The sequence below is a fragment of the Scardinius erythrophthalmus genome, assembly GCF_964197995.2.
Source record: "Scardinius erythrophthalmus genome assembly, chromosome: 15".
Classification (NCBI taxonomy): Eukaryota; Metazoa; Chordata; class Actinopteri; order Cypriniformes; family Leuciscidae; genus Scardinius; species Scardinius erythrophthalmus.
Window position 1 is genome coordinate 14,869,302 of NC_138235.1, and position 26,227 is coordinate 14,895,528.

A 26,227-nucleotide genomic window follows, 5' to 3' on the forward strand; every position below is an offset into this window, starting at 1 on the left:
TGTGATTGGTCTGGTCTGCTCTGATTGGTCAAATGGGCCAGTCTGTTGTGATTGGTCTACTCTGCTCTGATTGGTCCGATGGCTCAGTCTCTTGTGATTGGTCTACTCTTCTCTGATTGGTCAAATGGGCCAGTCTGTTGTGATTGGTCTACTCTGCTCTGATTGGTCAGATGGCTCAGTCTGTTGTGATTAGGGCTGAACGATATTCTGTTTTAACATCGACATCGTGATGTGCGAATGAGCGATAGTCACATCGCCGGAACATGCGATGTGAAGGGTAAAGTTAGTAGCACACAGTAAACACCAGATTGTTGTTTGGCTTTTTGCTGGGGTGACATACGCGTTCCGCGTGCCTGCACAGTGATTGGTTCGCTGTGCCGCGCTCACCGCTCACAGCCAACATTCACTGGCAATCCTATAGCTAAAAATGCGCTACGAAGAGGATCCGCCGCAAAAAAGTCAAAATCAGCTATTTGGGACTAGCCTATTTCGTCTACAAAAAGGAGGATGTTGACCAAAAAGAGGTCGGCTACTTTGCTGGAGTGTTTTTTTAAAAAGTCATTTATTTTTTCGTGTTCACATTTATGAGGAAAAAACAATGTTACGTGACATTACGGACACAACCGTTATGAAAGCGGCACTAAAAGACTGCTAAAAGTATGTCAATCATCATTAGAAACTTTCACAGAGACCTCAAACAGAAAGCACAAAGCCTTTCTTTAAAATGAATTTCGTTTTGTATTAATTGTATCTTAATTTTAATCAGTATTTCATTATCCAATTTCCTGGATTTAATAAATAGCCTAAAAATTAAATATAGCAGCCAGCGCCTGAACTGTGGAGATTAAGCTATCATCCATGAACCGAAACTCAGCATAAAAGGTATAGCCTACTCACCTCACACACCTAAAAATAATAATAATAATAATAATAATAATAAAATAGAAATATAACTATTATCCAGAGATCTCTACTTTTAAACCGAACCATAAAAAAAAAAATCTGTATAAAAAGTGCATTTCTCCCGATCACTGCTGCGAAGATCGCGAGTCAGTATTGTCAACTTCATCTTTACAGAAAACACTTGTTTATTACTAAACAATTAAAATGTCTCATTGCAATATTTTACATATTAATCATTACTTTTGCTGGTTCTAGGTGCCGTTTACATGAACGCGTCACTGAATTAGCACAGAAAACATAATTTTTCGGGTCCTAGAACCTAAAGAACGTTAGGTCCTGTGTAGAACGTTCACCGAATTCTGAGAGAAATATGTTTCTGGAATAAAATATTAAGTGGCATTTTTGTTACTTGTAATGAAGCTTGCTTATTAGTGAAATTATTAATAACATGGAATGGTAATTATTGACTTTAGACTGAATATCGCGATATATATCGTTGGGAAAAAAAATATCGCAATGTAATTTTTTTCCAATATCGTGCAGCCCTAGTTGTGATTGGTCTACTCTGCTCTGATTGGTCAAATGACTCAGTCTGTTGTGATTGGTCTACTCTGCTCTGATTGGTCAGATGTCCCAGTCTGTTGTGATTGGTTTACCGCTTACAGCACGTGTCGGAAACAAAATGCCAATTACCATATCTGAATTTAAGCTCCGGATCTTCCTCAGCACTTGATAAACAGTGATACAAACTGTAACAATTGCATCGGTTTTACCTTTTTCATTCAAGCGTGAGTCCTTTAGAATTGCATGTAAAGTGGATTTGCTTCCGCAGCACTGAAAACAGCGTCTTTTAGACGTGTCAACAACATGAACCAAACTCTTCCAGTCTCAGCTACTGCTACAGTGTTTGAGGGTCAAAGTAGACATTGTTCACGGGCAGCCAATAAAGACCATAGACTGCCATTATGCACATTAGTTACAAACATATGTAGATTTGGGACTGTAATTACTAATGACTCATTTCAGGCAGTTCAGAATCGACTCTTTCATTTGAGAGACAATCACTCCATTTATCTTGCACTTTGATCTTTGAAACTTCCCAGACCTTTTACATTCACAAACACCTATATTACACACTATATGAAAGTTAATATCCATAAAACCATAATAGAAGCACTCCTCCAGCACAATCATAGTCTGCAACTCACAATAATTCCTCACATGGGCGCAGCGGCTTAGAAACACTAAACCCCCTGCAGTTGATTTCATCTGTGTGATGCCTTAAAGGTCCCATGACATGCTATTTTTTGTAGGCTTTAATATAGGCCTTAGTGGTCCCTAGTACTGTATCTGAAATCTCTTTTCAAAAATTCAGTCTCAGTGCAGAATTATAGCCACTACAAGCCAGTCCCAGAATGAGCTTCCTTCAGACAGGCCGTTTCGGTGTCTGTAGCTTTAAATACTAATAAGGAGGAGAAAGGCGGCGCAAGGTGGAGGGTGGGTGTGGCCTTGACCATCTGCGGCAACGGTAGACCATGCATGTTTACATTGGATATATTGCAATGGCACGGAGACACGCAGTCGTTCAAGCATTTCAGTTTGACCCAGAATCTGATCCGGTTGGAGAAGCAACGGATGAAGAAGTTGCAACTCAGCGGCTCCAGCAGGACGTTTCCGAATGGTTAGTTTAAAATATTATGTCTGGATACGGTACTTTATTCGGATGGTTTACAGTTATTATCATGTAGCTAACGCTAACCTACTGTTGCCTTTTCACGGGAGATCTGTAACATCTGTAATTTATCTTATTACAATTACATCATCAAGCTCTGCGATCTTGCAATGCGGATATCGCGCGCGCCGTATAACCAACAGGAAAACGGTTATCCAAATAACAAAGAAGTGTACAACACTCGCGTTGCAGTGTGTGTATTCACACACATAAACTGCATGGCTGCATAGCTAATGTGACAGCCACATTCTACGTGTAACAGTCAAGGCAAACATAAACAGTAAAGCAACACACTTATATATCATTAGTTGACTTACTGTTCCGAGGTGTGTAGCTGAGCCAAAGAGAGTGGTCCAGACTTTAGTTTCAGACGTTCAGCAAGCCCAGCTCTGTATTGACCCTTCGGTGTTCATTTGTACATCCAATTATTGAGCAATTGTTATGCTTCGCTCGCTCAAAAGCCATGATATCTCTCGTGAACAAACTAAAATCGCGCGCGCGCGTTCCTACTTCCTTCCTAGCTCATTTTCTCATGGGCGGAAAATATTCTCTGGGCGGGCAAAGCAGAGACAGGGGAGGTAACATTCCTCCTTATAACGTCACAAGGAGGAGATTCAAGATCAGCGCGATTGAGCGTCCATTTTCTCAAAGGCAGAGAAAGATAGCAAAAGCTCGATTTACACCGATTGAAATTTCTAGAAACTTGGGGACCATATACAGGCTAGGGGAACTCATATTAATGTTAAAAAACCTCAGAAAGTGAAAATTTCATGTCATGGGACCTTTAAAATCTATCTGTGCTAATCTACAGCAGAGTTCTCAGAGCTGTCGTGTTGTGCCATGCATGTTTTCATACCAACGTTGTACTGTATTACCTATCTTGCTTCTTATCAGAGGCATATCACGAGATGTTTGTTTACTTGGGTTGGACTGATAACTGTGACATCACAGACTGGCACACATATAACCAAGTGTGTTGTTTGTTTTCTAAGGATAATTTGGAAAAGTAATTTTTGTTTTAATGCTAAGTTTTGGTTGTGCTCTCACAGAAACCTCAGCTGCGCAGGCGATAATGAGAGGATATCTATGAGGAACTGCACGGGACTTATCGACTCTCTCGTGACGTATATTCAGACTCAGATGGATAGAGGAGAGCCAGATGATAAGGTTATCATGCTTTCATTTTTTTTTTCTGCATGATCTGCAAGCTCTTATTCTAGGTGGAAAAATATGTGGACACCAAAAACAATGTCCCAAAGTTGGAAGCACAAGGTTCTTTAAAATTTATTTAACCTCTAAAATTAATATAAATATACATGTAAAATTTTATCGTATGCTGTAGAATTAAGACTGAAATTAAGTGGTGGTTTATTAAAATGTTTTTTTGTTTGTTTGATTTTTAAATAGGTTTTACTTGTATTAACCCTGTAAAGCCTGACATATAAAATAATATTTAGAAAATGTTGTTTAATGAAACTTTAAGCATAATTTAAAACAATATTTTTTGCTGTTTATAATATTTGATGCATCCAGATTTTATGGTTCATATTGTATGATATAGGGGAGAATATTGAGCTCATATTCGAGGACAAAAAAATCCACATCAGTTTTATTCAGAGGCCCAAACTGAGCAAAAATAGGCAATTTTATGATCAAAGCTCTGTAGTTTTTATTGATGGGCAAAACATTTAATGAAAAACAATGCAATGATGATCAAGAGATAAACCTTAATAAACCTTCCTCAAAAGCCTGACGGATCATATTTGATACATTTTAACACATTTTTTCTAAAAAAGGAAGTAAACTTAAGGTGTTCTTGAATTCTTGAATTTCAAGACAATTACTGGACTGAAACACCTTAAGTTTTCTTCTTTATTACTAACCATTTAAAAGTTATTCTTATATTTACTTAATAAAAACCAGAAAGGTTTTCACAGCAAAAAGACATGTGAACCATGATCTGAAGGGGGATGTTTTTACACTAAATGTATGTTTTTATACTGAATTATACTAAAAGGCCTTTTACTTGCTAAGAAAACTATCAATCAGATAATAGAAGGAATGTAATAAAATACAATAAAGTTTTCATCATTTTGAAAATCTATACGCCTTTTTTTTTGCACATCAATTATGATACAGCAGACTTTGTAGGGTCAAGCATATTCATAGAATTTTAACTTCAACCAGAATACTCCAGAATATTGCCAAAAATGTAGTGCAACAAGCTAAAATTGACCTTTGTGTCCTTGTTCTCTGTTTATGTGATGCGGGGAGCAGTCAGTGGAAAACTGTGTCTGTATACTCCATAACCTGAGCTACCAACTGGAGAAAGAGGCTCCTGAACAGTTCGCAGAGTTATCTAGCCCTGGCGTGAGCCCACATGAGAACAAAAACAAAATGGGCATCTTCAACCCCAAGAGAACCAAGACTCAAAAGGTACAAGCTGTTCCTGATGAAACAACTAACATGCAGTATGTTTTAAATGCTGGTCATGGGATGCTGACTGAACTTTAAGGATTAGTTCACCCAAAAATGAAAACTCATTACATTACAAACGCGTTTGACTTTCTGTGTAAAACAAAAGGAGAAATATTAGGCTTCTGGAACTTTCAAGCTTTGTAAAGTCATAGAAGAAACAGACTAAAATATATGTTTTGGGTGAACTAGTCCTCCAAGCAGCAATACTTTCTGGTCATTGCCATAGATATGCTGGTATACTCAAAAAAATAACTCTTTGTTTGAATATGATTCAATCATGGACAGTGGTTCCACATGATTGAATTAAAGGGTTAGTTCACCCAAAAATGAAAATTCTGTCAGTAATTACTCACCCTCATGTTGTTCCAACCCCGTAAGACCTTCGTTCATCTTCGGAACATAAATTAAGATATTTTTGATTAAATCTGGGAGCTGGATCACTCCTCCATAGGCTTCTAAGGCATTATAACTTGCTGGCCCAGAAAATGTATTAAAGACATCGTTAATATAGTCCAAGTGACTACAGTGGCTCAATCTTAAGTTTATAAAGCGACGAGAATACTGTTTGTGCGCAAAAACAAAACAAAAATAACGACTTTATTCCACTATTCATTTCCTTCTCTCTGGGCCTCGAGTCTTTTCACGTAGTGTAATAGCGTAGCGCGTCTGTGTTGTACGTCACACGGCTCAATAGTGGCCGACGCTGGTCATGTGTGTGATGCGTGTGACGTACAACACAGAAGTGAACTAACCCTTTAAGTTATTTGGACACAATTGAATCACGTTATTTGGACACGATTGATTCAAATTATTTGGAACTGATTGAATTAAGTTATGTGTACGTGTCTAATTTTGACTGAGTTTACTGAACTTGCTTAAGTTCATCCAACATGAAGTATTTGAGTTGAGATAACATGGTTCCATCATGTGGAACCACTGTCCATGATTGAATCATGTTTAGCCAAAGAGTTTTTTTTTTTGTGTGTGTGTGTAGAAGTGACCCAAACAACACTAACTAGCCTGAACCAATTTGTTAAGCGTTTAAAAGGTGTGTTTAAATACATTCACACTCCTTTTTGTGATTAGGCGCTCAGCTTCTCAGCCATGGAGATGGATAATCCTGAAGGAGTGAATTGGTTGTACAACCAGAAGTCTCTGCAGCTGTACATGTCTCTGCTGCGCTTCAGTCAGAAAGAAGCCACTATGGAGGCGTGCTGTGGAGCTCTGCAGAACCTCACAGCTTCAAAGAGCCCTGTATGTGCTGATACACGGAATACAGTTGACATTGAACTTGACACGGTCCCAGCGGACTAAAATCAGTTGTATTAAAGCTAAGGCCATAAAAAGTCTTAAATATCTGAAATGGTATAAGAAATGTAATTTGAAGAAGTTTGGGGACAAAAAACAGTAATCGCAATATGGCTTAATGTGATTATTAAACTTCAAAAGGCAATGATTTTAAGGTGCTGTATGTAACTTTAATATGTTTGCAGATATTTAGGAAACATGCTAAGTTGACATACTCGTTTCTCTGAAAAACACTTCTACGGCCAGTTACTTTGAAATGTGCGTTCCGTGTCGGAATGTCTGTTTTTGTTTTGGTCTGTGTGACTCCGCCCACTGCCACTTCACCCAATAGTATTTTGACACCCCCGGGGATGCCAGTTGGCAGGAAACACAGCGTATTGCAGCCAGCAAACAAACTGGGTCAGAGATTGCAGATTCCACACAACCTAAAAAGCCTCGGTATCCATCTAAAAATCTCTATGAATGAGAGCATATTAAAACGCAGATAAATCAACTCATCAACTTACAGTGTAAGTCTCCTCAGCGTTCATTGTCAATTGCACTCGTTCTTGTTGCGTGTCCTCAAACTGGCTACCCATGTGAGCGTCGAGTCTGAGGAGGAGGGGGCGGGGGAAACAACGATCTCTGATATTTTAAATTTGGACTGCAGTACCTATTTCGACCACTAGCTGTCATTCTTACAGACTGCACCTTTAATAAAGAAAATATGAGCACTGCACATTTCAAAGTAAAAAACGCAGCACTGATGCAGGTTCTTATGGCTCACGGTTTCAGTGCAGTTCACAGTCTATAAATACTGCACTTTTGCTTAGCGATTCCTTATGAACTACTGTTGATGAATTATGACAGTGTTTACTTTGTGTTTATATCATACCTGCAAACTAGTGGCATTCATACCTTTTCTTACTAAATGGTTTGAAGACTGAAATGTGAGGTTTATCATTTTATGAAACTTTTTGTTTTTGTCAACCTGTATTATTTGAGCTGTAAATTTGTTGAGATATTATTTTCACAGTTATTTTATGGTTTAACCCTCTGGTGAATGAAATGAATATACAATTTTTTTTTTTTAGTTCAATAATGTTATTTTATTTAATATTTTGTAATTTTAGGGGGTTTTATGGTACTAAATTATATTTACGCAGTAGTTATAATCCATATATTCACTCTTTTAATATAGACCTGAAAATGAAATCTCCAACTAAGGGTACGTTTACACGACAACAATATGCTTAAAACTGAGAAGTTTTCCTTTGAGTTTTCCGCGCACAGACGACGGCACAATTGTCAAAACGATCCCTATTCACTCGGATCCATGAAAATGACTAAAACACTGTATTCTACCATTAGATGGAGATGAAACACTTGAGACTGAAACACTAGAATGTAAAACGCTGTTGTCGTGCACGAACGGGCAAAACGCATTAACAGTTTTGTTTTATTTGAAAATGGTATCTTGTAAACAGCCCCTTAAACTGTTGTAAATCTTGAATGCTTTGGAGCACAGACTCAAGTTTGGTCTCTCTTTGAAGAATCACTTGACATTATTTTTTTTTAAAAAACTTAAAAAAAAGTTATGAAAAATGCACAAAAATACTAATTTCATTTTGTATATAAAATGTATACTTTCCAAAACACGTGTTACTCAAAAACTGTGAGAAAATCAAAGCCATAAATATAATCAAGTTGTGTTCCAAATTTGAGCTTGATATAAAAAAAATATTTTTTTTTTTGGCGCAGTACAAAACGTTTCCACCAGGTGAAATTCGTTTCCCATTCGTTTCCAAAGCTGTAATTTCTGACCACAAGGAGTACAAGTGTGACACTTTTTTCTTGTCTTCACATAGCAGGTCCCAAAATCTTTACCAGGTTTCATACCATTCCGATGAAGTAAAAAAAAAAAAAAAAAAAAAAACGTAACTTTTTTTCGGTAAAAAAATGACAGAAGAGCATCAGAGGTGCTTATGTTATAATTTACCTTAGACATTACCCTACCCTGCCCATATGGTGTTAATTTTATTTGTGCAGGTCATAAAAAGGGTCTTAAAAAGCCTTAATTTGATTTTAAAACCCCTAAAATGCTCTTCTTGAGAAAAAAGAAGTTAAAATTATATTAATTGGATCTCTGCCACAGGTGTCCACTCTGGTGAGTCAAACCATCATAGAGAAGCAGCAAGGCCTGCCTGTCATTTCCCCTCTGCTGAATTCTACAAACTTGGGCCTACAGAAGGCCGCCATATCCTTAGTGGGCAACATGTCCCGGGTGGCATCTCTACGGGGAGCTATGGGTAAGAGTCTTTTTTCACATTTTCACAACTTACGCACTACTAAACAGTTTTGTGTTGCACTATTAAACTTAGTTGAAGCGTAACTCTACGTATAAACTAAATATTTTTGGAAGCATCCTAGTAATGGTAGGAAGTAAATAGCAGACTGAATGATCTGCATCAATAAGCTCTTGTTTTACCCGACAGACTTCAATCCTTAAGACATAAATGATCATTTTGACATTTACACTCGCTTACATTTTACACACTTTCATGACGTAAAACCGTTTTGACTGTCGGGTAGAAGTCTGCTCCGGAGCAAACTTCTGAAACCTAAAATGACAAATGGAACAACCTACGGTCTTGTAGACTTACTTGACATGTACACACTTTGGCCATTGTAAGTCCACATGACCGCAAGTGCACATGAAATGTGACATTTAGGACAGGGTCATTTCCGGCATTTCAACACAACTTCTGCTTGCGTATATAAAGGCTGCTATCGGATCATTAAATGTCAGGGTAAATGTCATATTATGCGACTACGCATTACTTTACAGAGAGTTTACGACCTATACGTTCTGCCTTTAAAGAACAAATGCTGCAAGCGAATAAAGTACAGTTAGGGTGTTCACACTTGTAGTTCAGTTCGCTCAGTTCATTTGGTCCAGATTCATTTGTTCATTTGTCTTGGTCTGCTTAGCATTCACACTGGCATTTTAACACCAAACATAAAGATACCGAACCTAAAGGCATAGGGATACGTTCACAACCTGATTGGTTGGCTTTTATTTCACGACGGGACTTGTCGAACATCCGAAACAATGCTGTGCTCCGGAATAAATGCACTCGTTGTGTGTGCGTAACCTACCTATGATGGTATTTCGACCAGCTGAGAACTCGTGAAGAGCTTATAAATGTGTAAAGGAGTCAAAACCGTGGCAGCAATCGCTCTGTCACAAACACAGAGCAACATCACGACTACAACGAGAAAAAACAGGAGCATTATGTCCTTTTTAGGGTTGCGTCTTGTGACATCATGTCCTGTTTTTGGTTAGTCACACCAGAGTTTGTTTTAATCGAACCAAACATGCCAACTGTGAACACACCCTTAGTTACAAACCAGCTTGTTGTTACTAAGCTTCTATTGTGGACTTGACATTCCAATTTAAGTAGGAACTTACGATTGGCTGGTGCAACCCCACCCTGAAGCTCGCTTTACGCACTTGCAGGACTCGTACAATTTTTGCTCAGTCACTCAACAGCAGGTCTGAGTGTGTGAATTGTGACACTAAACTGACAGCAGCAGAATGTCAACTGATACCCCAAGGGCAGTAAAAGAGACAAAATATCTTACCCAATGCATTTTCTGAACATAATGACCTAATAAACATAATGACAGTATTTACTAAACTAATTAAGCCAACTGATATGATCACTACATGTGGTATCTTGTATCTAAAATATATGTTGTATGGTATTGCTTTTATGCAGCACGCATTTATTAATCATACATGAAATATACTATATTAATATAATATACACTGCCCGGCCAAAAAAAAAGAAGTCGCTGTTTGGATTTTAATAGGCAACTACTTAAGGGTCTATGACTGGATCATTATTTCAGTGTTTATTATGTTTCTTGCATGTTATATGTTTGGCAACAGTTCTTCTAACCCTAACTGATGGAGTGTGTAGCTTTTCATTTCTTAAACAGCCATGTAGGAAGACACATCATGGCCATATGCTATATTTACACATTTATAATTGGCACCTTAAATTCATTTAAAGTCTTTGGGATGTGCTGGAGGAGACTTTACAGAGTGCTGGACTCTTGCATTGTCAATGCCATCACAAGATTTATTTCCATGAAGAGGTGCATGAATTTTTAGTCAAGATCATTGTTCAGCACTCTGTAAAGTCTCCTCCAGCACATATCAATGCCAGTTAAAACATGTCATGCTAGTGTGATATTGCTTTTTTGCAAAATTGTGATTTATATTCTGTATGCAAGACATTTACAAGTAATTTACTGAGCCCAGTTACCTAAAACATATGACATGTTAGTGTGATATTCCTTTTTTAAATACAAGCAATATAGGGGTAATTCATATCAAAGCCAGTTATTTAATATATGTTTTCTTCCTCTAATGGAAAAAAGCCCAAGCATCAAACTTGCACGTCACTAAAGGGGTCATAGAATGAGAATTCAAATGTTCCTTGATCCTTTGACAGTTAAGAGTTCATTATATTATAAAAATACCTTTCTTGTTATTCCAAAAACTGCTTTTATTGAAACCAAGGCCAGCAAATGACAGGATCTAAAAGGTGGAGATTTGTGACGTCACACTTCAGCTTTGGCCCCGCCCACTGGAGCGTTAGTGAACAGTGACATCAGAACGAGAAAAGATCGATACAAGATACCATTACCTTCCAAACGATCCTAATGCTAGGATAGTGTTTTTTTTTTTTTGCCCCCAACAATGTGAATGTCTCAGCAGAGCATTATTTGTTTGTATTCGGTGTATTTCACTGTGGATTAATTGGTAAATTTTGGCGGAGGCGTTGCAAACAGACTTTTACGATATGGATCTGCCAGAAAATAATATGAAAATAATCGTATTTAAACTGTGATTAAATTATATAAAGAAAGCGATCAAAGAACGCTCCCTTTCCAATTGCCCAAGCTGTCAATCAAACAGCGCAAGTTTATCTGGACACTTGCCAAAACTCGTTTGAAATCAGTCATTACAAAATCATGACGCTGTTACAATGTACAGTACAACGAAGCTCTTACTGTATTTACATCGTGTTTGCATTGTTATTTGGTGAAAGCCAGAGGTGTAATTTCATACGCGATCAACAGACTGTCCGTCATCTGCTGAATGCTCATCACTGCAACCTTTCATGTGATGGGAATAGATCATTACGATCAATACTTTTCACGATTCCTTAATCTCGATAGCTGTTATAGTAAAAACGTAGCAAAAGTTTTAGAGAGAGTTCCACATGTAATGCTAGCTATTTCATATGGAAACATGTCAGCCAATCACAGCAGTGGGCGTTTACACTGAAGTTTCACAGCCAATCACAGCAGTGGGCATTTACACTGAAGTCTCACAGCCAATCACAGCAGTGGGCGTTTACACTGAAGTCTCACAGCCAATCACAGCAGTGGGCGTTTACACTGAGGTTTCACAGCCAATCACAGCAGTGGGCGTTTACACTGAAGTCTCACAGCAGACACGCCCCTTCAAACAGAGCGTTCAAATCAGAGGCTAAAATTAGGCTTGGAAAAATGCCATATTTTTATAAAGTGACAATTTTTGATGTTAAAATCATACTAACATTATAAGGGCACCCCAGGAAACATTATAAAAATAATAAAATAATCCAGGTCTTTGACCCCTTAAAGGGGTGGTAAAACACCTTTTTTCGAAGGCTTGATTGTGTTTGTGGGGTGAACTGTAACGTGTTCATGCTACGTTTTAAAAAATGTGCATTATTTTTCACATATTTAACCATTATTCTACACTGCTCTGTCCCTCCTTGTAAAAACGGTCGATTGATTTCCGGGTTCTATGAAGCCCCCCTCCTCAAAAATACGCAATGGGCTCAGATTGGTTAGCTGGCCCAGTGTGTTGTGATTGGCTAACTGCCAAGTGCACATTGTTCGGAAACGTCACGCCCCTTACCCTTACCGGTAGTTTGTGCTTCGGTGTATAATAAACAAAGGCATCAATATTGCCATACCAATTTGACCAATGTTAGTGGAGAGGAACCTGTTCAAGAACGGCCGTTTCAGAATGGTATGGTTTTTTTTGTTTGTTTTTTAAGACTGCAGATCTATTGTGATCGCTACTGACTATATGGCACTGTCATTTTTGTATTTTTAGAATGATTGTAGCCAAATATCTGTCGCCTGAACTATTAACCCAATACGAACACTAAACATTGGCTTTACAACAGTAGCCAAATCAAACACAAAACCATGTTTAGCATGCCTGTAGATAAACAAGCATGTAGATAAGCTATAAAGCTATAATCAAAGAATAATTTACACTGATCACATAAACGACAAAAACCACAAACATTCCAAGTTCGCTGCGCTGGTGAATCAAACAGAAGTTTGTATGTGTTTGTCGGATAAGTATGAATAAGCATTTAACAAACTGGTTTGTGGAGCCAAACAGCGTTGTCCTTCGTTTACTTCCTCGCTACAACGTACAATTAACAATACGAACTATTACAGGAAAACACATCAACGAAAAAATCATACTTACAGGTTGTGGCTCGTAAACAACAGCTTCTGTTTTTAAAGTTGGAACTGCTCCATCTTTCAGGACAAGCCGTTGTGCGAATCCTGCATTGAACTCGCGTGGATTGAGGAAGCTTTCCTCCGGAAAATGTGCAGCACAGAGAGCGACAATTTGGATTATAATTATGAGGGACCGAGTTAAAAATAAATTGTTACCATTGCTCTCTAACTCCACCGTCCTTAGGAAGACTGAACAAAGTGGACCTGCAATCTGGGTGAAAATAACAGCGTTTCGACGGCATAGGGGCAACGACACTCTACTACCACAACAACTCTTCTCCAAAGCAACATAAAATGGCCTCGCCCCCTTTATTTATTGTGTTCCCAGCAGAGGGGTTTATGTAAATGTTGGGGATAGTGATGTCACTAACCCTGGAGAAATGTCTTGTAGTCCCTACCGGCCGTTTGCTGTAGTCCTTAGAAATTGATTTCTTTAACCCTCAGAGAGTCTTCGGTCACTTCTGACCGGGAAGGCACTGAGTGTGACTGCTAAACGAAGACTCTCTGAGGGTTAAAAGCAAATATCTCCCTTTGTATTGAACTTTGAGCGTTGTAACTTTGCAGATGTTGTTTATGCTCAAACAGCAACATTACACACTAGCTAAAGTTAAAAAGGGAAATCACATTCAACCACCCCTTTAAGTAGCGTACAGACTGCATTATGGATTATTTTGCACAGTACACTGTACTGCACTTGCAGCATAAACATTGCTAACGTTCATGTTGTTGTTTTCAACCACAGCCAAGGAAGTTGTTCCCAAAGTCAGCTCTGTGGTCTCGAATGTGAACCTGAAAATGATTGAATCGGACAGCACCATCGCTACAGCGTGCCGCGTGATGCACACACTCATGCTGGCAGAGCCTGACATTGGGAAGAAGATTTTGAACCCAAAACTCATCGACTCCCTGAGCACGCTGAGTTCAAATTTGTAAGTGTGTCTAAAGGAAAATGCATGTTTGACAGTGAAGGGATGGCATTAGCAAACATTAGCAAACTACTGGTTGGAGTTTTAGGAGGACAGAAATGATAAATGACTCTGTGACATTCACCCATGGATGACAGGTACTCTATAAGAATTTGATGTGTATTAGCGGATAGCCTTCTGAGTTTCTCTCTTGCCTGCAGAAATTTCAACTCAGCCAGAAAAGATGCTGGAGTTCTTCTCTGGATTTTGTGGGCAGAAAAAGACTTCCAGAAAGAGCTGAAAAAGGTAAGACCGTCCCACCTCTGCCCAGAGGAGGTAAAGCAGTGTATATGCAATATGCTATACATGTTAATTTCTTATAATAATTATAATTATAAGACATTATAATAAAAAGCGCATATGCATTATATTATGCATATAGTATTTAATTTAATTATTTAGTTTTAATTGTTTTATTTATTCTTTGCCTAATTAATCTGACCATTTTTTTTAAAAATTATTATTTATTGGTATATAATTCAATTATTGGATATTTAATCGTGCTCAAAACAACAACATATGAATCATAAAGTGTATATACAGTAAAGTATTAATGCATTATTGCATGTGTTTTATTTGTAAAGCAATCAAAATAAGTAAGATACATTTATGAATATTTTGAATATTTACTATGTTTTGAAGTAATATCACATACAGTAATTATTAGAATATTTACAGTAGACGTTTTATTATGAGTGGATGCAGGGGTAAATTCATTGACACCAATGAAGGGGAAACCCGAAAACATCACTTCCTCTTCCATTGGCCTCTAAATAAATATAGGAGTATGAGTACAAAACCAGATACTTGGTTAATGAAAATTTCGAATAGAGAGTGATGGATAAGAAAATGAAAGCAATATCTGGTTAAAAGAAAAGAGGGTGTGGAAGGGTGTGTACACACATGTGGCGCGCACTTTTTTTTTTCCTGCTTTGAGGTAAAACAAAAATCCCCAGGTTTTGCTCCATATCTCTGTCTGCATGCTGGTACACACACACACACACACACACACACACACACACACACACACACACACTCTTCCAGGCCCTGACTTGTACTCCACCCAACCCTTGAAGAGGTTGATGGGGGTAAGAGAGGAATCCAGGGAGACGAGTTCATTCTCTGCCTGTTGGTTTTGAAGGGCATAGGTAGGGCAAATTACTATTCTAATTAATTGTGGGAAAATACTTTATATTCAAATCTTTATATTAACTGATTTCTATCATTGCAATACAGGTAATTACAAACCATCTGTGCTCTTCGAGTGGTTTACATTATGGACATTTATGCATGTACATTAATTTACTTAAAATAAAAACTAACATAATTGGACAGGCTCAGTTAATTGTTTTTCGTGAGTAAGAATGTGTGGGTAATTGGAGGACACAAAGGAGACACTTGATGCATCCTATAAAATGGGCCAAATGAAGGATGCAAAACAAAGGCTGCCTTGAAAATATCCTTCCAATTGTGCAACAGTCGGGTTCCGAAAGTAAAAGCTTCTCCATAGAGATTTTTAATGGTAACTTATAAACTTTCAAAGACCGGTTAACAAGCTACAAGGTTGTTAATCAATGTTGTTTGCGTCTGTTGACCGACAGCCCACATTATTTTTTGATTTATTTAAGTTTTATATAATCAACATTTGTAAATGAGTAGTTTTATATATCTCCATTGTTTTTAAATTGATTATGCTGTTCGCAATGCATCATGGGATTGTAGTTCTCTTCCTCACTAAAGCCATCACACAGTCTTGTGCCTTTGTATTTGTGTCCGATTTTCAAATATTGTTTTGCTTCAAATCAAATTTGGAGTGTTGTGATTCACCTCTGTTACGAACTGCTCTGACAGTACTTCACAAGCGTAATCCAAATGACTGGCAAAGGGTCAAACCACAGGATTTATAATCCAACGAACAATAGAGTCCAAGACACAATCAAACAGGGAAAGCCAGGAAACAAGTAGCGATGGCAATTTCAATTTTACAGTTTATACAGTTTTATACATTTGTAGACGTTTTAATCAGACGTTAGTATACTGCCCTACAAAGCAAAAAGGCAGTAACTGCATTTTTGGTCAAAAATGAGTTATTATCATTTTCATGACATTCAAGGCATCCTTTGTTATGTGACAAAACATTTTATCTCAAATGTGTGTCGTTTTGGAGAAAAATGGTAGTCGTTTGTACAGTAACTGCAAAAAGCCCTCGTGAAACAAAGCATGAGTACAGTAACATCCATTACTGTGTTCTTGTTATGTTTTACCTAACAAAAAAATAACCGTGTTGCTGCGCAGTGAAGTTACTGTTGCCATGGTGAACACACACAGCTGATTTCGCGGCATCTTCACGGGTAGTGTTGTCAAAAGTACCGGTACTTCGGTACTGAATTTTTTTAAATGTGACGATACCAGCATTTCTGTAATAGGAGCTGCAGTTGCTTCTATGTTTATCTAAGTGCATATTGACGTAGCCGACATATACCACGATATAGTGTCTGTGTATAATATATTAAACCGCAAAAAGACAATTTAAACATTAACCCTGCATGTTCTGCTTGTCTCTGTGAATGAATGGCGCAGACGCGCGGTATTTACGGTACCTCTCTCTCTCTCTCTCTCTCTCTCTCTCTCTCTCTCTCTCTCTCTCTCTCTCTCTCTCTCTCTCTCTCTCTCTCACACACACACACACACACACACACACACACACACAAGCATGAGTGACGCTCGCGCTGTTTTCAGTCTCTGCTGCCTCACGATATGATGGCATGATGAAATTCATATCCAGAGCCGCTCTGAGAGTCACTTCATGAGCATTTTACCGTTTAATTTGAGAAAAACTATCGTCATATCATACACACACAGAAACTCAAAGGTCTTCACGGCAACCCGTCAAAATAAAAGTTCGGTTTAACTTGAAGAAATTGACAGAAATAATTATATTAGGCTACTGTACACTAGATTTAGCCACGTCTCCATGTATTAAAAATACTACTACTACTACTAAAAATAATGTGTGCATAGAAGGTTGCTTAATTTTCACTTGATTTTTTTATAAGCAATATTTACGTTTAAACAGCATGTAGCCTTCAATGCTTATGTATTATTTACTTATGATCACCGTCATAAATATTTTTTTTTCCCAAACAGTTAAATAAAATAGAAAAATTTCAACAGATTTTGCTGTGGTACCGAAATTGGTACCGAGAACCGTAAAATTTGAATGGTATCGGTACCGACTACTGGAATTTTGGTATCGAGACATAGGCCTACTCACGGGACGGTTTTAACATTTGCGATTTCACCCTTCTAACTTCACACAAATTAGAAACACGTAGGCAAAATGATTTTGTTTTGCTCTAAAGAAAAGTTGTTTTGCAGTGCTTTAACATTAATGTGATTTGTAGGTATAGCAGATACTACATTACAGATACAGAAACACCCCCAGACACACATTAATCTAATACTCACACATAATAATGTGGTCCTTTTTAAAATAAATGGTCCCCATTTGGACCTTGATACAGCTTAGCAATGTGCGACTTTAAGCAGCCGTTTCAGCACCAGAACAGCTTCCGGGTGGAAAATATTTACCTAAAATGGTCAAATTAGTTTGGGATTGGTATATCCATGTTCAGGAAAACAAATGGTTCCAATTAATTCAAATACAGTGTATCTAACACACCCAGAGCCCAAGTTGTGGCAAAATAGTTTTTGGAGAATCTGTAGTTACTGCTTTTTTCCTTGGTATGGTGCCACGATTTTAGTAAGTAATACAAAGCAAGAATACAGTAACTGCAAAATAGGGGTAAAATATCAAATTAAATATGAGGATTGATATGTACAAAGAATAAGCTAACATAAAGTAACAAAACAGCCACATGTCCAATAATCTACCTACAACTACTTAGGCTGGATGACAGGATAACTTTAAAGTCATTTTTCTCAGTTCTGCACTCTGCGTAGTTACTGCCTTTTTGCTTTGTAGGGCAGTATAATTAAAATGAATAATGGTAGCTAATGGTCTCTTACTGGCCTGTTTAGTTGAGCCATTCATAGAACAAACAAAACAAACCCTGACAATTGATTTAAAGAACATATAGACACTTGATAATCTTATTAGAAGATTAGATAATTGCATTTGAAAGATTTAAAGGTGAACTAAGTAACCTTTTTTACCTTAACTGAACAGCTTCGGAGTCATTGGAATGGTTATATTACTTATTTGGGGTTGGATGGTGGTCGTTTCGCACCCCCCTGGTGCCCGTGAGCGGAAAATACGCACTTGCAACTTTGAGCCGGCGGGCCGCCGGCCGCCGCGTCAGGAAGTCTCGCGTGATATCAAGTCTCGCGATGTAAACAATTGCTTTACGGCCAAAAGAAATCTGCTAAAATGCTGTCATTATTGCGCTCCCTCACGCTGTCCGAACCCGAATGAAGAAGACGTTTTAAAGAATGTCCCATCTGCTTTGATGTCGTTGATCTATAGCCTCTGGTGTCTGAGAATCACCAACGAGTTTTTACAACAGTGTTGTCAAATATCTATTCCGAAGCTGTGGGGGGAGCTCTAGAGAGAAACATGCGAGCAAAAAGCGAGAATACAGCGAAGAAATCCCGAAGCTACTGAGTGCTGCTTTAACTTTCAACAAAATTTTGCAATAGATTTGTAAACGGTGTTTTTGTGAATGTTTGGCCCGGGGTTTTGTTGCATTTCCACTTTTCTGACCACTAGGGGTCACCGCGGAGACGGGTGTCGGATTGTTTCAAAGCCTCGACACGATACGGCACATTTGCTTCAACTGTTTCAGTGTTCCACGAAGCCTCGATCTGAACACCACTAGAAACAAGGCAGAAAATCAAAATAAATCGTAACACATGAAAACCAGGGAGAGCGCACTCATAAATGCAGTGTAATGCAGACTTTGTAAAGAGTGAGTGAAAACACAGGGCTTATATAGGAAGAGCTTAAAGGGTAACTCTCGCCAGAATGCAACCTAGGCTCTTTTTGTTAATCTACCTGAGGCAAACTTTCGTTTGAAAGCATAATTAGAATGGAAACGCCACTTTTAAGTTTGACCGTATTTTCGTTTTAGGTTAAATGCCATGTGAATGGGGCACTTTTATGATAGCATCAAAATCGCTATTTTTAAAACACTAAAAAGGCTCGACACAACATGAAACTTTGCTCGAAGTATCACCAGAGGCTCTACACATGAACTCCAGCATTGAGAACATTGTTTGTGTACACAGAGTTTACTAAAAAGAAAGATTTTGAATGAATCTCTTGTTTTTGACCCACTGACAGCACTTTTGTAAAGTCTTTATGTAGTTGTCCATCAGCCAGCCCATAGTGACAGGTTGAGTTCCACGATGGCTGACTTCAGCATAACTGCCATGAAGAGCTCAGACAGGCATGTGTGTGAACACGTGATCATGAAGCAGTGATTCACTGCAGAACCATGACATGCATTTGCTTCTGAGAGCTTTCACACTGTTAACTGTGATGGTCTTGTGTGTCATTTTGAAAGGACGACGACGCTCCATTTATAGTTTTGACCTTTCGTTCTTTTGCAGCAAGGGATGATCAAGGACACGTTTATAAATGACGTCACTGCTACGGCGTACAAGGCGGCAACAGACATGAAAGGAAAAAGATAAATGTGCAGGTAAGTTTTATTTTATTTTAGTGCTTTGATTCTGACACCTTTTTATACTCTTTCTTTAATTTGATTTTTCAATTTGGGTTTTGCAGTTGAGGTCTCCTGGAAGCCACAGAGAGAGTAGCTGGATTTGGGAAAAGTTTCCAGCCGAAATGTATTGCAAGGCTTTATGGGTATAGATTTAAAGGGAAAGGCGCCACACCATGTCTTCCCAAACCCAAATGATATTCTTCTGTGGAACTAGAGGGCTGTCAAGTGCCAAAATTGCACAAGGACCCATAAAATGATCATAAAAGTGTCTGTATGACTCGCGCGCTGTATTCCAGGTGCTTTGTGTGAGGAACACACTGAAAATGAAAGGGATAGTTCACCCAAAAATGAACATTCTCTCATCGTTTACTCAACCTTATGATGTTCCAAACATTTATGACTTGCTCTCCTCTGTGGAAAACAGAAAATAATATTTTGAAGTATGTTGGAAACCAAACAGTTTTTGTTCATAAAATGGAAGTCAATTGGAACCAAAACCACAGAAAAAAAAATAGAAAGTGGTAAATGAGTGAACTATCTCTTTAAGTTTTTCTCTGAAAATCATTTTCTGGTCTTTTCAACGAAGCAGTTCACAAAACTGCTCAGATTCATTCATTCGTGAATCTGGAATTAAGCTTGCGAGTTATATGGACTTTTTATTTTTGTATGATGTTTTTCTAGAATTTTTGAGCTAGGCATCCCCAAATTGTGTAATTAATCCCATTCCATGATAAAATGAGTGGATGGTGTTTCATCTTGTCGCTCTCTGCACTGCTAGTACAGGCCTGTTTAGCGCCTAACACACAGATGTGCACTTTTACCATGGGAAACGTCTTACACTTAGGCTTGACAGACTTACACTACTGGTCCTGCAGAGTAATGATTCTACTCTTCTTATGCTGCTTTCCTTCTCCTCCTGTGTTGTATATACAAAAATGCTGGGCATATTGGTAAAGGAAGCAATATTTTAATGCAATATTTTACAACATTACAGTACTGTACACACTGGTTGAATCTTTTGCATTTTTTATTTTTTTGCAATGATGCCTGAATAGTTGTTAGAATCGAAATATGCTTTTATATTGTTAAAACCTTCTGAACCTTCTAAAAGTTGTTCTGAGGTAGCGTTAGGAATTATATGGAAGCTTGTTTCCGCCACAGAATAAATATTTTTAAAAGTTTTAAATTTTTTATTTTTTTTTAAATATTTTCACAATTCTGACTTTTTTTTTCTTGCAATTGCAAGAAATAGTCAGAATTGTAAGATATATATATATATACTCAAGTTATTTCGAGTCCAATTCTGAGTAAAAAAAAAAGTTTATATCACAATTAAAAGTCGCAATTACCTTTTTTATTTTTTATTTCATGGCAGAAACAAGCTTCCATAGTATGAAAACTAGCACATTAAAAAAAATAAAAAAAAAAACACTTTCACTTCCCAATGGAACGTGACCAACCTTCAACGTTGAAATATGGTTGAAATGAAGTCAGATGTTGTTTTAATAGAAATAAAAAAAACATGTTTTACACTGTGTCCTTACCTATGGAAGCTTGTTTCCGCCACAGAATAAAACATTTTAAAAGATAATTGTGACATTTTATCTCACAATTGCAAGTTTAGATCTCGCAATTCTGACTTTATTTAAAATATTTAAATATTTCCAGATACATTTTGATTCCATACCTTTTTAAAGCCAAACTTGCCTTTTTGATTGCTATTTGCTTAATGTGTGTGATAGTGTATTTTGTGAATATTATTTTTATTTGACTTTAGTTTGGCTAGATTGTGATTTTTTTTTTTCTCTCTGCTTATGGGAAAATGTCTAGATAATTTTATCATGTTGACAAAAAAATAATATTTTTGTAATAAAATATTAAATATGGCTGTGTAAAATGACATTTGGCATCTGCATGACCAAAAATGTACATTTTAATCTTGCATAAAACCTGTATTTCTGAAATAAAAGTGCAATCCAAAAAGAAACGTTTTATGTTAAGGTATGTTTCCTTTTTAACTGTATTTTTTACCGTGTAGAGTATGTTACACATAAATTTGCTGAAATCATGACATTTATAGTTTGGTAATAAATTGTCAATTATTTAAAGTACAAGCAAATTCTGTCAAAAGAATTATGGGTAACATTTTATAATATGTATACAGTAATATGATGAGCCTTGGGTTCCCAACACCCGGTCGCCGGTTTGTAGTTTGTCTCTCCTCAGGATCACTGTTGGTAAATTCTCACCACTGCTGACCAGGAGAAACACACAAGTCTTGCCGTTTCAGACACACTCTGACCCAGTCGCTTTGCCATAACAATTCAGCCCTTGCCAAAGTCGCTCAGATCTTTATTCCTGCCCATTTCTCCTGCATTCAACACGTTTATTACGACGAGGAAAAAAACCTCTCCAGTTTTCACCTCGAATCAATCATGAGAAATGTCGGTTTACTGTGTATGATTTCAATTCCTTTTTGGGATTTTTTAAAAACACAACTGGCATCAACAGTCGTTAAACTTCAAACATATGTCTTTATTATAGAGACAGATTATGGAATGTCATTTCACTATCAGAAAGCAGACTTCTGAAGAAAGCTGTTGTATTTATTAGTCATATTTAGTATGTTTACTCGTCTCCACCCTACACTAGAAATGCCGGGCTGTGAGCCAGGAGACGTTTTATGACACGCACAAATATCCCAGAGTAATTATAAAGTTCCTGTTGTAACGTTGGAGAGATTGAACGCTGGGTCATTTTGGTGCTGCGTTTAGCCTGTTCTGCTCATGGAGTCATTTTTTTGTATGTTTATTGAGTTTTGTTTCAGATGGGCACTCATCAATGTTAAAGCACTAGCACATGATGATGATGTGAATAGCAGAAAGTGTTCACACTTCATAGAGTACGTGCTCCTGTGCCGAATGGAAATATTTGCATATCATTTGGGAGGAGAATCTCTTGACCTCTTTGCCTCTTAAACCACATTTTTGACCATTTTGGGTCAAAAATAATTCAGACACTTTGACCTGACCATGTTTTGCATAAGGGTTTTTTTTTTTCTTTAATTGCTAATGCGACCTTTTTACACCAGTGACTGAACAAAAATAAGCATTGCTTGGTAATTGGTTCACTTTAATTGATATTATCTAATTGTGTACTTCAATTTAACAGCTGACAGATATTCAACATAATTCATCTGTGACACAGTCAAACAGAATGATGGACAAAACCACTGAAATATCAACTGATTTGATAACTCTGAGTTCTTGTCATTGTATTACCATTTTCTACACTATAGCGAATAAACTATGATAATGTGAGAAATGTTCAAGGTGTCTGAATACATTTAGTTTTGACTGCAAGTGAATTATGTTTTGTGGCTGCATTTATTTGATTAAAAAAACGATACTCGGTTACTCACGTAACCTCGGTTCTCTCTAGAGAGGGAACGAGTATTGCGTAAGCTTGCTTACGCTGCGGGAAAGTCTTCTTTTCTCGAGATACTGAAGCCAAAAATTATCCTTAATTTCATTTTTTGTCAACGCAGTGCAGCTGCGGGCAGCTGAGCTAGAGCGGCATACTGCGCGCTCATTGGCTGCCGCGCGGCAACTGCTTAAGCCTACCAGTGAGCCTGGCGTGACGTCACGCCCAATGAGGGCGCGCACGCCCAATGAGGGCGCGCGCGCCTAGCGCGTCACAGCCCGCCAGAATGGGCGGCGTCAGAGCATATATAAGGAAGGCTCGTAGGCTATATTCTCTGTTTTCTGTCGAATGAAGCGACACGAGCTACAGGCTTCAAGCACGGCAGGGAACGCAATACTCGTTCCCTCTCTAGAGAGAACCGAGGTTACGTGAGTAACCGAGTATCGTTCTCTTACGAGAGGTTCTCTCGTATTGCGTAAGCTTGCTTACGCTGCGGGAACCCCTTGTCCACGCCGTGCGAGCCTAACAATCACATATGACTCTATGAAGAGCATAGAGGTGAAAAACAGGTGGCCAGCGGTGCGGGCCAACACATGTTCATAAGCACATCTAGGGAACGCAAGAACGGCAAGGCCGGTCTATGTATACTGACCCTGAGCGTGCAGCTCAACAGACAAGCTAGTCAATAGTACAACCTGCGCATATGGGCAGGACATGAACATGACTAGACTGACAGAAGTTTCGCCTGCAGAGCGGGAACTTCCAGGTTATAAAACCTAACAAAAGTGGAGGGGGACGCCCAGCCCGCCGCCATACAAATGTCATGAATGGAAATCCCGCTGGACCATGCCCACGATGAGGCCATGCCTCTGGTGGAATGAGCCCGTATGCCCAACGGACATTGCAGGTCTTTTGACGCATATGCTGCCGCAATAGCGTCCACTATCCATCTGGATAGCGTCTGTTTCGAGGCGGCGCGACCCTTAGCGCGCCCTCCAAACGAAACGAAAAGCTGCTCTGAGAGCCTGAAGGCTGCAGAGCGCGTGACATAACACCTTAACGCCCTGACCGGGCAAAGGCGGTTGACACCCTCCTCACTGCCGGATGACGGCAGGGCCGATAGGGTAATGACTTGAGCCCTAAAGGGAGTACCTAACACTTTGGGGACATAGCCGTGCTTCGGTTTGAGAATGGCTAACGAGTCGTTAGGTCCAAACTCGAAGCACGACGCGCTGACAGACAGCGCATGCAAATCGCCCACTCGTTTGACTGAAGCCAGAGCTAGCAGAAAAACGGTTTTAAGCGTCAGGTATTTCAACTCCACAGAGTCCAAAGGCTCGAACGGATGCACTTTCAGGGACTCTAGGACCAGGGACAGGTCCCAAATAGGGACTGACGGGGGCCGGGGAGGGTTCATCCTCCTGGCCCCTCGCAGAAAACGGGTGATGAGTTCATCCCTGCCCAGTGAGCGGCCGCGCGCCGAATCGGCGAACGCTGCTATGGCCGCGACGTAAACCTTGAGCGTGGAGGGGGACCTGCCCGCGTCCAACATCTCTTGGAGAAAGTTCAATACCTGTGGGACTCCACAGGACTGAGCATTAGAACCCATTTCCACACACCATTTGTTAAACACTGACCATTTAGACGCATAGAGCCGCCTCGTCGAGGGGGCTCTGGACTGCGTGATCGTGTTAATTACCCCTTCTGGCAGATCAACGAATATCCGTTGATTTCCCACGCATGCAGGGACCAGTGCTCTGGATGGGGATGCAGAATCGATCCTCGAGCTTGAGAGAGAAGATCTCTCCTCACCGGGATCGGCCATGGGGCTGTGTCTGTCAGCCTCATCAGCTCGGAAAACCATGGTTGGTTTTCCCAGCGCGGGGCTATGAGGAGCGCTGCGCAGTTCGTCTCCCTGATCCTCGCTAGCACTTGGGGCAGCATCGAGATCGGGGGGAACGCATACAGCGGAACGCTGGGCCATGTCTGGGCCAGCGCGTCCTCGTGTTTCGAGAAAAACCTCTGGCACTGAGCGTTCTCGCTCGCGGCGAAGAGGTCGATCTCCGCTTTGCCAAAGCGATGCCAAAGCGCTTGGACCGTCTGGCGGTGTAGAGACCATTCCCCTGGGGGAACGTTGTCCCTGGACAGTCTGTCCGGGCCGTCGTTGAAGCGACCGGGTACATGAGCTGCCCTTAGGGAGCGCAGCGGGCCCTGAGCCCAGGATAGGAGGCGCTCTGTGAGAGCGCGCAGGGCTCTGGATCTGATTCCGCCCTGGCGGTTCATGTAAGACACTACTGACATGTTGTCCGAGCGGACTAGCACATGGTGTCCCCGTAGGAGTGGTAGAAAGTGCTTCAGCGCTTTCTCGACCGCCAGCATCTCTAGACAGTTTATGTGAAGGCTTTTCTCCGTATTCGACCACCGGCCGCAAATCGGACTGCCCTCGTGAGTCGCTCCCCAACCCATGTTGGACGCATCTGTCGAGACCACTTTGCGGTGTGCGATGACCCCCATCGACACTCCCCGCTGAAACCATTCGGCCGCCAGCCAGGGCTGCAGGGCTGAGACGCAGCGCTGAGTCACTCTGACTGGTGCACGGCCCGAAATCCATGCTTTGCGGGACACTTCCGACTTTAGCCAGCACTGAAGCGGGCGCATTCGAAGTAAACCCAGCTGCAGGACCGCTGCGGCTGACGCCATATGGCCCAAAAGCCTCTGAAAGGTTTTTAGGGGAAAAACTTTTCCCACCTGAACGGAAGCGGCGAGGTGCCGAACACGGCGCGCGCGCTGTGTTGACAGTCTGGCCGTCATCGCCGCCGAATCCAGATCTATACCCAGGAAAGTGATAGACTGGCTGGGGGTTAGAGAGCTCTTGTCCCAGTTCACGGAAAGACCCAGGCTTTCCAAATGACCGAGAAGCGCTTTCTTGTGAGAAACTAGTTCCTCTGTTGACTGCGCTATAATGAGCCAATCGTCCAGATAGTTCAGAATTCGCATCCCTTTCGATCTCAGGGGTGCGAGGGCCGCGTCCATGCACTTCGTAAAAGTACGGGGTGCCAGGGACAAGCCGAACGGCAGGACGGTGTACTGATATGCCTGACCGTCGAAGGCGAATCTCAAGAATGGCCTGTGACGGGGAATAATTT

At 39.8% G+C, this 26,227-nt stretch overlaps 1 protein-coding gene across 1 annotated transcript in view; it reads left to right on the top strand.

The window, feature by feature from the left end:
- pkp1a (plakophilin 1a) overlaps window positions 1–21,064 on the top strand; it is a 35,017-nt gene extending 13,953 nt beyond the window's left edge. The window contains exons 7-14 of the mRNA XM_081387611.1: window positions 3,685–3,802; window positions 4,913–5,071; window positions 6,200–6,367; window positions 8,556–8,709; window positions 13,749–13,935; window positions 14,133–14,217; window positions 19,543–19,634; window positions 19,721–21,064. Of these exons, the coding sequence (XP_081243737.1) occupies window positions 3,685–3,802; window positions 4,913–5,071; window positions 6,200–6,367; window positions 8,556–8,709; window positions 13,749–13,935; window positions 14,133–14,217; window positions 19,543–19,626 (955 nt within the window). The 3' untranslated portion in view covers window positions 19,627–19,634; window positions 19,721–21,064. The remainder of the gene's footprint in view (window positions 1–3,684; window positions 3,803–4,912; window positions 5,072–6,199; window positions 6,368–8,555; window positions 8,710–13,748; window positions 13,936–14,132; window positions 14,218–19,542; window positions 19,635–19,720) is intronic.
- Window positions 21,065–26,227: the final 5,163 nt, after the last annotated feature.